Genomic DNA, 14,757 nt, shown 5'->3' with positions numbered 1-14,757 from the left:
TGCTTAGCATAGCTGCTAGTCAACATTGACCGCTAACATTAATGTTAGTTCTTTAACTCTGACACTGAGTGTTTCCTCCCTAAATCTTCATGAATAATGTAAAATATTGACTGGTCAATATTGACTGGTGCATTAAGACTGGTCCTGAGGCGTGAGGACCAGAGGTCAAACAGAACCCAGAACCTTGAGGATCACACCTGTGGAAGCTGAACTGTCTGACCAGTGTCATTAACTTTCCTAGAAATAAGTTTAATATATTTCCAGGGTTCAGTAGAGCTGCTTCTCTCTTCCCGAGGATCTAAGGCTCACATGGGGTTAGTGTTTCTGTTACATAGCCCCTGGCGAGGCCCCGGCGTGCTTAGTGATAAAAAAAAAGTGATCAGAAAACCCAGAAATCAATTTTAAAACTGACAGGGAGCCGATGAAGAGAAGTGAAGACTGGGGTGATGTAACGTGGGAGTAAAGAGAATGATTCTCGTTTATATTCTGTCGTTTTTCCTGTCATTTCTATCAGCGATAACAACATCATGGTAGTTGTGAGACTGTGGATGTGGGGATGTTACCAGGCAACAAACATGAACAGTCACATAATTACAGAGGTCGAACACCAAAGTTCTCAGACTCAGATCACTTGAAGGCTGTTCGGTCCCTCAGGGGCCGTAGGATGGAAATGAAAAAGGCTCAGTGTTTTTGTTCAGCAGCTCATCCCTCGCTCTCTGCTCCCCTCACACTCAGCACATTAACCACATGTTCAGAAGAGTGTTTTCTGACCCGTAAAATGTGGATTAATCTGCCGCTGAAAATAGTCCCCAGCAAATGCACCATTTCCTGTTTGAGTGGAGTTTGCTGAAAAACCACAGGGGACAGTCAATCAGTAAATATAGAAAATAGAATATAAATATAGAAAACCAGAGACAGTTTGAAAATGTTACGATCACACTAAAATAAATGAATGTGAAATCACAGTTTGAGAACAATATTATCAGAACCAATAGAAAAGATGAGTCCTCCAGAACCTCTCAGTTCATGCTGAGAGGTTCTGGAGGATCCGAGTGAAAGAAAGCTCCGTCTGTACAGATAACCTAATAAACACTGTCATGACCTCACATTGTCCACAGCGCCAATCTTGTGACAGCGATGCACACATGGTATTTATACTGATGCTGCAGCACTGAGGGATGCTGGGAGCAGAGGCACATTGTTAGGAGAGGCAAACCAGGGCCCCAAGAGAAAAGGGGCCCTCAATGGCCCCTCATATTAGCACATTTTGCCATGACAACTATAAACCCCCTAAAACCTCCCATAAAGTTACTATGTGCACTGCTGTTGCCCCAAGACCCCCGTTAGTGAGGCCCCTGATGCTAGCATGTACCCATTGCTTGTATGTGAGGCGTTCAGGGAACATCTGTAAATTGTAATTTAGCTTTGATAGACTTATTTACACAGACTCCAGGATCTGGTGCAGGAAGCAGCGAAAAGGTTTTCAGTCAGTTTGTGTTAAAGGTTGCTCATCATCATTAATCACCTCTAAACGAGGCTGAGTGAGGTCACCTGATGTGAGTGATGTCACAGTGGGGGACAAACAGCCCGGGTCACCTGTGTCAGGGTGTGTGTGTGAAAACATGTTGATGTTTTTCCATCTATCTGACTTCATAACTGTTTTGTCAACTTATCTATAAAATACAGTGATGATCCTCACTGAGGAGCTGAGGTCGTGACTCCTCAACATCATTTCCTGTTTTCTTCCCCCTGCCTCCGACTGATTCAACCTACAGCCTAATTATAAAAGTCCTGCTCCTGACGGGAGGAGCAACAGCGAAGTCTCTCGGTGTGTCTCTGAAAAACAGGTGGTGCTCAAATCTTGCTGCCATGGAGATTATACATTTGCAGCGATAGCTAGCGAACAGCTGGCAACCTAATCATGAACACGCTGGTCAGCCTGCTACATGTGAGTCACAGAGACTCACCATGCTGGCTTCAAGTTCCCATGATCATTTGTAGCAGTGACTTCTGTCTCTTGTGCAGCACAGTTGATATCGTAGCAGAGTGATATGAGAGTAAACGGTGACCTGCTCATCACTGACGTCATGGTGAAATTTCTGTGGTTTATTCTGGGACAGTGTTTCTAGATGGTGGTTTAGGCAGGTGAAGGAAGCGACCTCAGAAGTCAGAAGTGACGTCACCACCTGTGGGTTTGAGTGGGCTAGGACACACCATGAGTGACAGGATAAGACAAGTTGGACACAAAAGTAGAATAGAATAGAATAGAGAAGAAAGCCTTTATTATCAGCAAAAACAGACTGAGATCTGGTCCAAGTGAGCTGCTGCTGGAAATAAGACCAGTGGCCAAACGGTGAGTCAACTACACGCACAAGACGTCCTTAGGCCAGCAAACAGTGTTGGAGAAACACTGATTTTTAACTTGAAACTGTTTTATTCAGCATTTCTACTGGTTACACTCAGCAGGTCTCTTTGTTTGGGGAGGAGGAGACCTCTGTGGAGAATTCAGCTGCAGGTAAAAACCACAGACTGTAAGTAGAGGTGGATGGAGCCTCTGTGAGCTGCTCCATCGTCGTCATCTTCCTCCATCAACTCCCAGCTAATCCAAAAATGGTCAAAGAGGTGGAGCCGAAACTTTGGTGCCTGCCAGTTTAATAGCTGTGGCAAAAATACACTCACTCACCTGTTACTCAAAGAGGCCACGCCCTCAATTCTCCATAACTTTAATCCTTAATAAAATGTAAACAGGTGAGTTCTATAAAATTCAGCCGTACAGTTGTCATGAAGGAGGAAATTAGCTCTAGAGACCAGAACAGATTTTGTACCAGACTGTAAACATGTTTATTTCTGCTGTAGAGTTGGACATTTTAACATGGGAGACTATGGGGACTGACTCACTGTTGGAGCCAGACTCTAGTGGTCATCAGAGGAACTGCAGCTTTTGTTCACCTCATGTTTCAGCCCTGGAGCTTGATGCTCTGAAGCTGACAGTGGTGGTGAAGAAAACAACTCCCATGATCCCACTATACTTCATGATGTCACCTAATGCAGTCTTTTGTATGGTTTTGACTGAGAGGCAGAAGTTACAGACTGTGTGTTTCACAGTGAGTCGGCTTTCAGACATATTTCAGTTAATACTCAAAAAACATCTTAGGTTCCACAAACTACCAAATTGTGAATAATCAGTTAAACGTTCGACACGTACAGGAGCCTCTGACTGTAACAGTGAGGTGCTCTCTGTACAGCGTGGGCTCTCTAACAACAGTCCACTGGATTTATTGCAGACTCACAGGACTCCTGCTACTGCCCGACCCCACCTCACATGCCCCATTCCTCAGCCTCCTCTCCCAGACGCACACATGCAGACCCTCCTCCCTCCAACATACCCAGCTCAGAAAGTCTCCATTTCACTGGCCTGGCTTTGTTTTCATAGCAAACCCAGAGGCCCTCTTCCTCTACACCGGCGACCTCAACAACTTTCCCCGCTTCACTATCGCAGTCTGAGAGTCATTAACATGGACGAGAGCAGTGTTGTTTTTAATGTAGTTGCAGAGCTTCACTGCAGGAACTGGTGTCTTTTTTCTGGCCTAGGGTGGTGTTGTAGGTGTAGGATGCCAGATGTGTGGAAACAGACAGATGCCAGGATAAAGTTCCTTTTTATGTTTCACTTCAGATCGCTCAGAGGAGGTTTTGTCATCTAAAAACTCATCATACACACATGTGCACTGAAATACATAAAACATCATCAGACAAACTGAGTGACCTTGAAAATGCACAAAATACTGTGTTTCACTGCATGGAATCAAGTCTATGGGCTCAAACAAGGGCCAAAAAGATTTTGGATTTTGAGCTCTTAAAGTGATGTTCACAAATATTTCCAACGTCTGTGGTTGTAAATCAAGCTGTAAAATAAATCTGCAGGAGAAATTCAAGCTTGTGCATGTGAAGAATTTGTAAAAAAAAAAAAGAAAAAAAAAAGAGAGGCCGTGAATAAATGATATCGTGGTGTCAGGTTACACAAGACTGTTACAGAAGAAGAGCTTAGTGAACATCTGCACTGACATAGAGCAGAAAACTTTAAAACTCAAGGTTCCTACACTGTGTGAGACACTGAAGTTACAGACATAGACCCTATTTTTACACTTAATCTGATTGGACAGTGGCAATCCAATTACAAAGTAGAGTCCAATCGGAGGGCAGGTGGTTCAATCACCTGCAGGTCCTGAAAGGTATGGTGGATTTTAAGATGGACGGCAACTCTTTCATGGTCCAGGTGTGTTTCCTTATATATGATGATGCTGTAAAAATAATGTTAAACATTTAACATGATGCTTATGTACAAAACCACCTGTGGTGCAATCTTCAAATTTACTACACCTTTCCGGTCAGTGAACCACCTGCCCTCTGATTGGACTGTCACAGTCCAATCAGGTCCAAGTGCAAAGACAATCAGAATTCGCAGTAAGGGAACTTGGAGTTTCCTGCTCTGTATCTGAACACACATGTTCATAAACCTTCATTTCTCATGCATATTTATTTTTATGAACTCTGTAATTGTTTGTGAACATCATTTTAAAAGCTCCAAATCTTTTTGACCTTAATTTGAGCCCATACAAATGTACCAGACAAAACACACACTGGGAGATGGAGGAGTTAGAGTCTGGAGGAGTTAATTACAGTTCAAGTGATAATTCAGTCTCATTTCAGTTATTAGAGACAAGGAAACTCTTCAAGTGCAATAATTTCATGTAACTGAGTGTGTGTGTGTGTGTGTGTGTGTGTGTGTGTGTGTATGTCAGACTGTGTCTAAACGGCACTTATGAAAACCATATGACAAAGACAGAAATGCACAGTTTGCTGCACCTCCCCCCATTCTGAAACACACATATTCTCACTGCAGCCCCCCCCCACCCCCCCCCCCCCACCCTCCAAAAACATACAATTCTTTTCTTCAGCTCCCTCCCTCTATCCTCTTCTGCCCACCCTCCTTCTTGCTGTATATCCCTCCCTCCACCCCCTCTTCTCCTCCCGTTCTTCCCCTCCTTCCCTGCTCTCTGCATGCGCTCAGCTCCGGCTCAGATGTGTTTCAGCAGGACAGAGTGAAGAGCTCAGACAGTGGGTTTAGATGAAGAGAGAAAAGTTCAGATAGACAAGAGAAACCACAGTTTGAGGGAACTTTCAAAGCCAGGGACATAAAAGTGTAGAAAGTGAGGGTGAAGGCTGCTGGAGAGAGGAGAGATATTCAGCTCTGAAGAAGAATGGGCTCCCTGGTGAGCAGTGCTGCTGCTCTCCTCCTCACCTCCCTGCTTCCTCTGCTCTTTGGAGTTTCTTCAATCCTGGGCCAAGACCTGAGAGAGAGGGATGCACTTTGTAACCAGGACGGCTGCTTCGTGGTCTACTTCCAACGAAAAACCTTCCTGGACTCATGGCGGGCATGCAAAGAGAAAGGTGGCAACCTAGCTACCATCAAACGCAAGGAAGACGCCACCACTATCGCTATGCTCTTCTCGACTCTGGACCTGCGCCACTCACGCACCAAGGTCCAGGTGTGGATCGGCCTGCAGCGCCAGCCTCGTCAGTGTGCCATTACCCTCCCGCTGCGGGGTTTCTCTTGGACAACAGGAGACCAAGACACAGAGTACACAAATTGGCAGAAAGAGCACTCCCCTAGTACGTGCATGGTGCCGCGCTGTGTGGCCATGGGCTACAGCATTCAAGAGCAGAGCGATAACTTCAAATGGCTGGATGGCGCCTGCTCGGTCCCTGTAGATGGGTATCTTTGTCATTATGCCTACAAAGGAATGTGTCCAGCCTTGTGGAGCGAAGGTGCAGGCAACGCCCTTTACACAACACCATTTAACCTTTTAAGCACGCTGCTTACCCATGTACCCTTTGGATCTGTGGCTACTGTGCCCTGCCCCGCAGGCACCAGGGAGGAACAGTCGGTTCTGTGTATGGTGAAGGAGGACGGCTCAGTAGGGTGGTCGAGAGACTCCCCTCTCTGCTCTGATTCCTTTCTGTCACACAACTCGTGCAACCAGGATAACGGTGGATGTGAGCACTTCTGCCGGCCGGCTGGTGATCAGCTCTACTGCGAGTGTGCAGACGGGTATCAACTGGGAGACGATGGGCAGAGCTGTGAGCTGGCCGATGTTTGTGAGGGGGCCCCCTGCGAGTTTGAGTGCTTGCCCCTTTCAGATGGGTACCGCTGTGCCTGTCCTGAAGGGTACATGCTGGATCCGGATGAGCGCAGCTGTCTGGATGTAGATGAGTGCCTCCAGAGTCCCTGTGAACATCTGTGTGTGAATGCTCTGGGGTCGTTTGAATGTCGGTGTCGGGAGGGTTACCAGCTAGATCATGAGGGTGAGTGTGAGGATATAGACGAGTGTTTAACTGACCCATGTGAACATGCTTGTGAGAACACGCCAGGCTCTTATATCTGCCACTGCCATCTGGGTTTTTCACCAGTACCTGAGGACCCCACCCGATGTCAGGATATTGACGAGTGCCAGATCCCTGGAACCTGTGAGCAGATGTGTGTGAATTATGAGGGTGGTGGATTTGAGTGCTACTGCGAAGAGGGCTATGAACTCATGCCTGATCAGTACTCATGTCAGAAGAGAAGGGAGGGAGATGACCAAACTGCCGTCACCCCTCCTTTTCCTTGGGTCACCCACCAACCTGGGTCTGTATGGGACCCCATGGACTATTACTGGAATCCACGGCAGAGCCACACTGACTGGCCTCCAGAGGAAGACCAGTCTCTGGACTGGCTGACTGATCCACCCAGAGTTTTGAACCCTGATGTCATCTGGGTCACCAGTGCTCCACAGGAGGAGCTGCCCTTTGATTCAGCACTGGACCCTCAGACACAGGGGCCTGAGAATGACCAGGAAAACACAAACAGTGGAGGAATTGACTGGTTTCAGTGGGGTGAGAGACCTGAGTCTGAACTGAAGGATTTGCCTGACACCATCTACACCACACCTCCACCAACCACCAGCTTCAGCACTACCCCAGACTCGTACGAAGATGACAGGGAGACCACCACAGCTCTTCCCTTCCTCTCCACCTCTACAATCTCTGAGGGAGCCTGGAATTGGTGGGCTGGGCTCACCACTTCCAGCCAGGAACCAGGAAATCTAGAGGATTCAGTCATAGACCACAACATGCCGACAGATCCCAGCTCCCACACGGAAGGAGAGGAAGAACAGTACCCCTTGAGGGAAGAGCCTGAGTTCCCAGAGGAGGGATTGGGCAAGGAGGAAGAGGAAAATGTGACGATTAGACCCACCCAAGACCCATCTGTTCCCACCCAGCTTTCTTCTTCCCGGCCCCCACAGAGCGAGGGGGTGACACAGGAGAGCGGTGATGTTGTGGATCCTGTCCAGGAGGGCAATGGGCAGAAACAGAGCAACACCTGGTTCCTGGTGGGCCTCCTGGTGCCCACCTGCATCTTCCTCGTGGTGATGGTTGCACTGGGCATCATCTACTTCACCAACTGTGCTGTTCAGCCACGCAACAAAAATGTCAGTGACTGCTACCACTGGATCTCCGGGGCCCATGATAAACAGGGAGCTTCTAACCCCTCAGCAGGGGTCAAGACCCCCGTTTAAACAGAGACGAGAGAAACTGACATTTTATATAAACAGACTCTGTAAACAGGAGAGAATTATGAAGCTTTACCCTCCGAATGTGGAGTTGACCACTCTGAACACTGACTGTTGAACAGAGGGAGGGAAAGGACAATGAAAACCACTGACTCTTTAGGGTGGGGTTGCTTTGTGGTACAAACTGCTTTGATGTTTCATACACTGACCTGATTGCTTCATGATTGCACATAGTTATAAAATATCACCGTCTTCATTAGTAAAGTCAAAAGAAATGCGTGAGTAGACATCAGCGTCTCACAGCTGGATCCAGATCCTGCTCAGAGCCACAAAAAAACTTGACTATGACATCTCCTTGATGCAAAGTCCTCAGATTCAGTTAATGTCAATAACATATTACTGTAGAGAACTGTGTGAAAAGGATTTAGATGCATTGTCAGCTCACAGCAGCAGTGGGTGAAAGGAGACGAGATAATGCTGGGAAAACAATCACTGTGTCTGAGCTGGTTGATGAGAGACCTAAACTTTCTGTGTATATTGTGGTTCTGTTGTATTTATGTTTGTTTCATGCTTTAGAAACTGTAACACTGTTTATGGAGTCATACACCTTGTGATGTGCAGAGGAATGTCTGTGTTCAGTCCAGCAGCACTTCTCCTTTAAAGAAGTTCAAGTGCAGATGTTCATGTTGCTCCAGGAATGTAGAGGGCTGGTAGTCGATATTAACCTTGACCCCATTCAGAGAATGGCCATCAATCAAAACTTTGTTCCCCTAATTCATTAGTGCAGCCCTGATGGTTAGGTCTTAGACCAGCCCAGAGAAGTCAGTGCGACACCTCACAGATCCTGCTGCAAAGATATTTAACAATCAGATCTCAGATTACAAAATCCTAATAACACAGGAGGAAAGGTATGTTTGTTTTCTTCTGGAGAAGTGCTGGTTGGATATGAGAGTGTATGAATTTTATAAACCAAAGAAAAAACAAACATGAAATACGTCTTTATTTTACTGATAGACTGTGAACTGAGGTCTTTTTTTTCTGTTCCATGTTAAGTCATCGTGAATTAAAAGGTATGACAGGAGTTCTGCATGACAGTTTATTATTCACCACGGAGACAGTTTGACCTTTGACCTTTCAGGCAGTTAGAGGATGAATTCACAGAACCTGCTCAGAAAAACCATTAAATGAGTTTGAAAGCTCCAGAGAAAGTAAGTAGTTGTGGATGTTTGTTGTTGCTCTGAAGATTTGAAGCGTACTTTGGTGCCGTCATTCACTTTCTCTAGACCCTGAATCAGTGGTGGATTAAAGAGCTGTGTGGCGTTCACAGTCACCTCAGCAAAGTGGAGAAAAGGCTGTGGGTGGAGGGAGGGGAGGGTGGGGGTGTGTGACAATAAGAATACTGTAATTTTAGACATGATCCTCAGAGGAGTTTTTACAGAAAACTCCAGCAGACACTAGAGCTCAGTGAGGAAGCATTGTGATTGTATTGACTAATGGAATGTGCTGATCAAAACCAGGTTCTGGCTCTGAGAGTGGCTCAGAGGGGGTCTCCCCCTCCCTCAATCTCTCTCTCTCTCTCTGTGTCTCTCTCTGACCTATTTTCAGTATTGTCATCCCTCCTACAGCTCAGTACACAGACTCAGTCCAGTCATCAGTGAGCTGAGCTGTTTCCTTTGGTAACAATCTGAAAACATCAGTCAGCTGATTCACATTACGATATTTAAGAATAATTAGAGTTCATTATGAACTGGGTCTTGTTGTAGAGTTTTTCCATATTTGTGAGAACACAATCACCAGTAAGAAGTCAACAGGGTAAAAACCGGTAGCAGCAAAACAACCAAACCCCTGTTAGCCACAGTTAGCTGGATAAAGACTTCAGACTCTCAGGTTTGCCGTGTGCCAACAATTTTCTGGTTAATTAATTATTCGAAATATACACATGCTCCACCTCTTTGACCATTTCTGGACTAGCTAGGAGTCAGGGGCGGAGTCAGAAACTGCCAAGATGGCAATGGTGGAGCAGCTCACTCTGAGCTTCAGAAATCTTCAATCCATCAATCAATCAATCAGTCAATCAAGTTTTATTTATATAGCGCCAAATCACAACAGAAGTTATCTCAAGGCACTTTCCAATTGGAGGAGGTCAAGACCTTCTCTATAAAGTATAGGAAAGAAAGACACCCAACAAAACCTGTGGGTGACGTCACAGAGGTCCTCAGTACTTTAGGATATACTTTTCCCACAGTCCTTAGTTAAATTGTACCAGGCTCCCTCTAGTGGGTTCATCCAGTCCTTGACTGGAATCAGAGATTAATATCAGTTTTCTCTCAGTAGTTTATGATCTGGACGGACTCATGCTGCCAGATCTCATCAGTAACTGTGCTGAATAAATCATAACTCATATACACAGTGGACAAAACTATAAAATTAAACTGGAATTATCCTTTAATGTGTTTGTTTCAGGGCAGATGACACACCCACCATTCACTTAATAAGTGGGAGGAGCTGTAATCAGCTGTGTGCTGGCAGACCTGATTGGAGGTCGATGATCTAGGTCAAATATCTACTTCCAGTCCAAACCTTTATGAGCAGAGTTTTTTCAGTATAAATGAAAACTCGCTCATTTATCCATCATTTCATCCTCTGTACCTTCTATGTTCATCAGCCGGTCTCTGACTCTGTCTGCTTCATGAGGACATGAAAATAGCAGCCTCCTCCTCCTCCTCCTGCTCCTCCTCCTCTTGCTGCTTTCACCAGTGTTAAATTCATTCACAGAACTTGTGACTGAATACGTTCGTTTCCCATGATGAAGAAATGCTGACAAGATTAAACTGATTTTGTTAAAGAAGTAGAGCTGACACTAATTTCTCTATTGATTAATCTGTTTTCCTCCAGGAAATCTAAATGACAAACTGGCCTGATCAATAAGTCCAGATTCAGACCTAAATCTTTTCTCAAAAGCTCCTTCAGTGTAAACTCTCAGGCAGCAGCAGACAGCTTCAGGTCTTCATGAGAATATTTATCAGCTACAAGGTATTAAAAAGCTCTGCAACACGGACAAATAAGGTAATCATTCACATTTTTGTGACAAAAAAAAAAATCACAATAACACTGGTTAAACCAGACTGACAGCGAACTGTCATGTGCTTGTCCTCCCACAGTCAGACACTAACCAGCTGTAGGCATAAGCATCAATAATATCTTATCTTTATCTTATCCAGACCCTTATTCATCAGCTCAGACTGTTACAGGGTCTTTATCATTACTAAAAAAAAAAATGTTTTTCTTAAATGATAATTTTAGAAAAGAATAAATTCAGATCAGGATGAGAGTTGATTGATCGAGTTTGTTTCAGTTTACAACAATCTGCCTCATTTTAAGATTCATGGTGAACTAAGATCATCAGTCAGACTCACACTAAGACAGATGTGTTTTAGCTTTTCCTAACTGTGAACAGTTAGCTTAACTAGCTGTTGTGTAGAAGACACCAGGAGACAGAGACAGCTGGTTTCTGATTGGCCTTTTACTTTTTATTTCACTGACAGTAAAGTTCAGTGATGGTTGTCATCAGCGTAACTTCAGTTATCTCTACTTCAGCTGGTTCTGTGTCCAGCTCTGTGTGTGTTTGTGTGTGTGTGAGTGCAGCCCCACCTCACCCAGAGAGCAGAGGACATAAATGATAAACACAAAATAAATATATACACAAATAAATCAGTTAGTGGTAGTGCTACAGGAGACACCTCATACAGTGATAACACAACAACAACACAACACATGAGGCATTCTGTCACTTTTACCTTTCATTAACTTCATCAAACTAACTTATAAAAGGAAGTGGTTTATTATAACATGATTTATTATTATTATCTCACAACAGGACATCAGCTGCACATGAGGACAGTTAAACGGGATCAGCTCTTACTTTAGATACATTTGTTTGATGTGGATTGTAAGACATTCAATATACACACTGTAACTGCTACAAACTTAAATTCAATAGTCAGTCATATTTTGAATGGATCCATGTTTCTGAATGCTGTCTGGTTATTAAAATGTTGTCAATGATCTGCACTGTCGCACTAGGCCACCAGCATCTCAGACCAAGACAAATAAATAAATGCTTCATTGGCTACCCTGTCGTGTTCCCAGTCAGCAGCAAGAAGCTCAACTGAATAAAGTTACTCTGTGAACACAAGAGCCAACAAAAAACAATCTAACACAACCATTAGCCCATGCTAGCATTGCTGTGATATGCTCCACAGCAACACTGACTGTTAGCCAGCTAGCGATAGCAACATTTGCAGAACAAATTCATAATATTGGTAACAGCAAATTAGCTTTATCATGCTACTGTAGCCATCACTAATGAAAACAGACATTTACACTATGTAGCATCAATTTACTGACACATGGAGAAGGAGAAACCAGTTCTGAGTCCAGCTGGAGCCTTTAGCAGCTCGTAGGGTTCTCCATCTCAGTAAAGACAGACCAGTACTGGCTCCACAGTTGGACTGGGAAAGAAATTCTAAAACTTAAAAAACGGCATTTACCGGCCGGTACTTCCCATGTCAAGTCCTTCTTTGCTCTGGTCTCATCTCTCAAAATGTGTTTTCTTCAGTGGAGGAAATTGTGGAAGGTCGGCTGAATGCTGTCTGTTCAACTGAAAGCTGTGTGCTGCACTGTGTCAGCTCACATGTGGGTGGTGCCTGTGTGTTTAAACATAGGGACGGCCAATTGTCAGAGGAAGGACATGTTTAGCCTAGCTTAGCAAAGACAGAGCAAAAAAGGATGTCCTTGCTATGTTTTGAAGCTACTGGCCTGCAGATTTCGTCCTGATTGAAGAAAGTTGATTAAATTGACTTTGATCTAGTTTGAAGTCTCATGTTTCAGATCCTCTTTCTCCACCTTGGTGGTTTTCAGCTCTATATTTGAACCAGATGAAGGATTATAGTTGTTGGACGTCTGGATCTGAAGTTATCCGAGAAACAAGTTGAAGAAATGTTAGACAGCTCAGCTCCAGCCAATCAGAGACGTCCTGTGTCAATTGAGAGCTTTGACCAATCACTGACTTTAAATGTGAACCTGTTTCATTCAGTGTTTTTACTGGTTCTAATCAGCTGCTCTGAATTCAGCTCCAGGTCAAAACCTCCTGAACCACTGACACTGAAGGATCCAGACCAGGAGGAGACAACAACTCCCATTATCCGACACTGCTTCATGATATCACCAAATACTTTTGTTGCAGAAAATGACATATTGACCTTTAAAACGAGGTAACAAACTTTCAGTTTGTGACCAACACAGGTTTTGCATTCGTCATTAAGCCTGTCTGGTGCAGTAGCCGTTGTTGTCGGTAACATTCACAGTTTTGCCGAGTGAGTTCTTCCAGGCAACATTAGCATTGTTGTGCTAACAGAGGAATGACAAGACTGTGATGTAAATCCTGTGAGCTGGACGAAGGAAGTTTCATTAGAGGTCAGATGTCTTAAGCAGAAGTTTTCATTGCAGATTGAAGGAGACAGACAGTGGACAGTCAGGCCGGATGTATTGTGGGTGTGTGGCAGCTGCGGTATGTCTTGGTTTTTATTTCAGTGTCCACGTTAACGGATGAGAGTAGACACAGTGCCTACATGAGACACATGTCTCTCCCGTTGCGGCTGCGTTGCAGAATGTAGAAGTTTGGTGTTTCACTTATTTTTCATGCGTCTTGCAGCAAAAACAGACAGAGAGAGAAAAGACCTGTTGACATCACACCAGCAACATTAGACAAAACTGACACCTTCATACAGTCTCTGTGTCTAGGCTGAGGCTGGGCATGACATAGACATGATTAAATATAAATAGGAAATAAATAAGATGAAAAGAAATCCAATATTCACATCTCCTGTAAACTCTGTGTAAACAGACAGAGCTGCAGTAGCAGTGATGCAGCAGACACACAGTGTGAACACACTGCAGCAAATCAGCAGCAGCCGCAATGCACGCACAACACACCCGGTGTGTCTCCAGCGTTACTGACACTAACAGGTTAACTAGTGCAATACGTCTCAAATCTGAAGCTGTCCACGGGAAAGGTCAACAACAAACCCATAGGTTCTCACATGGCTCAGGTAGGTAACACACTGGTTGCGTGGCGTGTGCATGGCGGTTGCGAAACATCTTAGTTTTCATTTTGGCGCCCATGTTACCAGGTTAGAGCAGACACGCTGCCTGGCGGCTGAGTCTGGAGATTCTGCGTCTCGTCTGTTTTTCACAAAACACACAGAGAAAGGACCTGATGATGTCACAGTGACATCACACCAGCAAGATGACATAAAACGGACACCTTCCACTATAGTTTCAGTGTCTGGGCTGAATCTGAATGACACAGACATGCAGTCACGCTCACCTCTCACCCAGTGTATTCAGATATGAGGTTGTTACATATCTCTCACATACACATGTGAAACTCACACTAAGGATCTTCCTGGACTGGTCTCGGTCTCAGTCCCGCGGACCCTAAGACTCCTCATGCTCTCCCTCAAATGTTACATGGCCCTACACTTGATAAGGGCTCCGCTGTAACCTTGGTTACCACGGCTACGGCTGAGAGAGTGAGCAGCTGCTCGTTCACCACACTTGAGATAAAATGATAAAAGACCTGGTCAAAATCAGATACACGGCTGGACCACAAGTGATCAGTAAGGACGTAGTTCCCTCCCCGACATGTATATTTCTATGATGGCAGATCTGTCAACTTTATACAGTTGTAATAAAAAGAAGATTATATGTGTGTACATGTATGCAACTTGAGGTTCATGCTAATTTCTCTCCTGTGCAGCGTCTCTGTATCTGTCATTAAGTAAGACCTGTGAAAATGAGCTGCAGGCCACAGGCCCACTGCTAATGAGTGCTTCAGAGGTAACACCACTGACTGTTCATAATAAAAAAGTGTTAATGGGATTTCAGGGAAGGAAGGTACTCAAAGGATGTAATCACAGACTGGTGGAGGACAAACAACGACCTGGTGGACAAAATAATCACAGTTTTGTTCTAGATAATTCTGCTCTGTGTTGTTTCCTGTCGATAAATCAGTAATTAGCGCTGCAGCATCTGATTAGTTGTCAGACCCATGAGATGTGTGATTAATCTTTTCATTGGGTCTGAT

General features: G+C 44.6%; 1 protein-coding gene and 1 long non-coding RNA gene across 2 annotated transcripts in view; one reads left to right on the top strand and one right to left on the bottom strand.

The window, feature by feature from the left end:
- Positions 1-14,757, bottom strand: part of LOC139621558 (uncharacterized) — a 292,521-nt gene that overhangs the window by 51,898 nt on the left and 225,866 nt on the right. The window lies entirely within an intron of this gene.
- Positions 5,043-8,691, top strand: cd248a (CD248 molecule, endosialin a). The gene has a single exon (XM_071478162.1). The coding sequence runs from the start codon at positions 5,259-5,261 to the stop codon at positions 7,614-7,616; it is 2,358 nt and encodes a 785-aa protein (XP_071334263.1). The 5' UTR covers positions 5,043-5,258; the 3' UTR covers positions 7,617-8,691.

This window comes from Trachinotus anak, unplaced genomic scaffold (assembly GCF_046630095.1).
Source record: "Trachinotus anak isolate AG129_WGS33_773 ecotype Australia unplaced genomic scaffold, CSIRO_AGI_Tana_v1 ptg000005l, whole genome shotgun sequence".
Classification (NCBI taxonomy): domain Eukaryota; kingdom Metazoa; phylum Chordata; class Actinopteri; order Carangiformes; family Carangidae; genus Trachinotus; species Trachinotus anak.
The sequence above is the reverse complement of the archived record's forward strand: the minus strand, read 5'-3'. Positions and strand labels throughout refer to the sequence as shown.

What these genes read in the sequence shown, in the direction of transcription:
- cd248a (XM_071478162.1), top strand. Translation starts at nt 5,259, where the DNA reads ATGGGCTCCCTGGTGAGCAGTGCTGCTGCTCTCCTCCTCACCTCCCTG.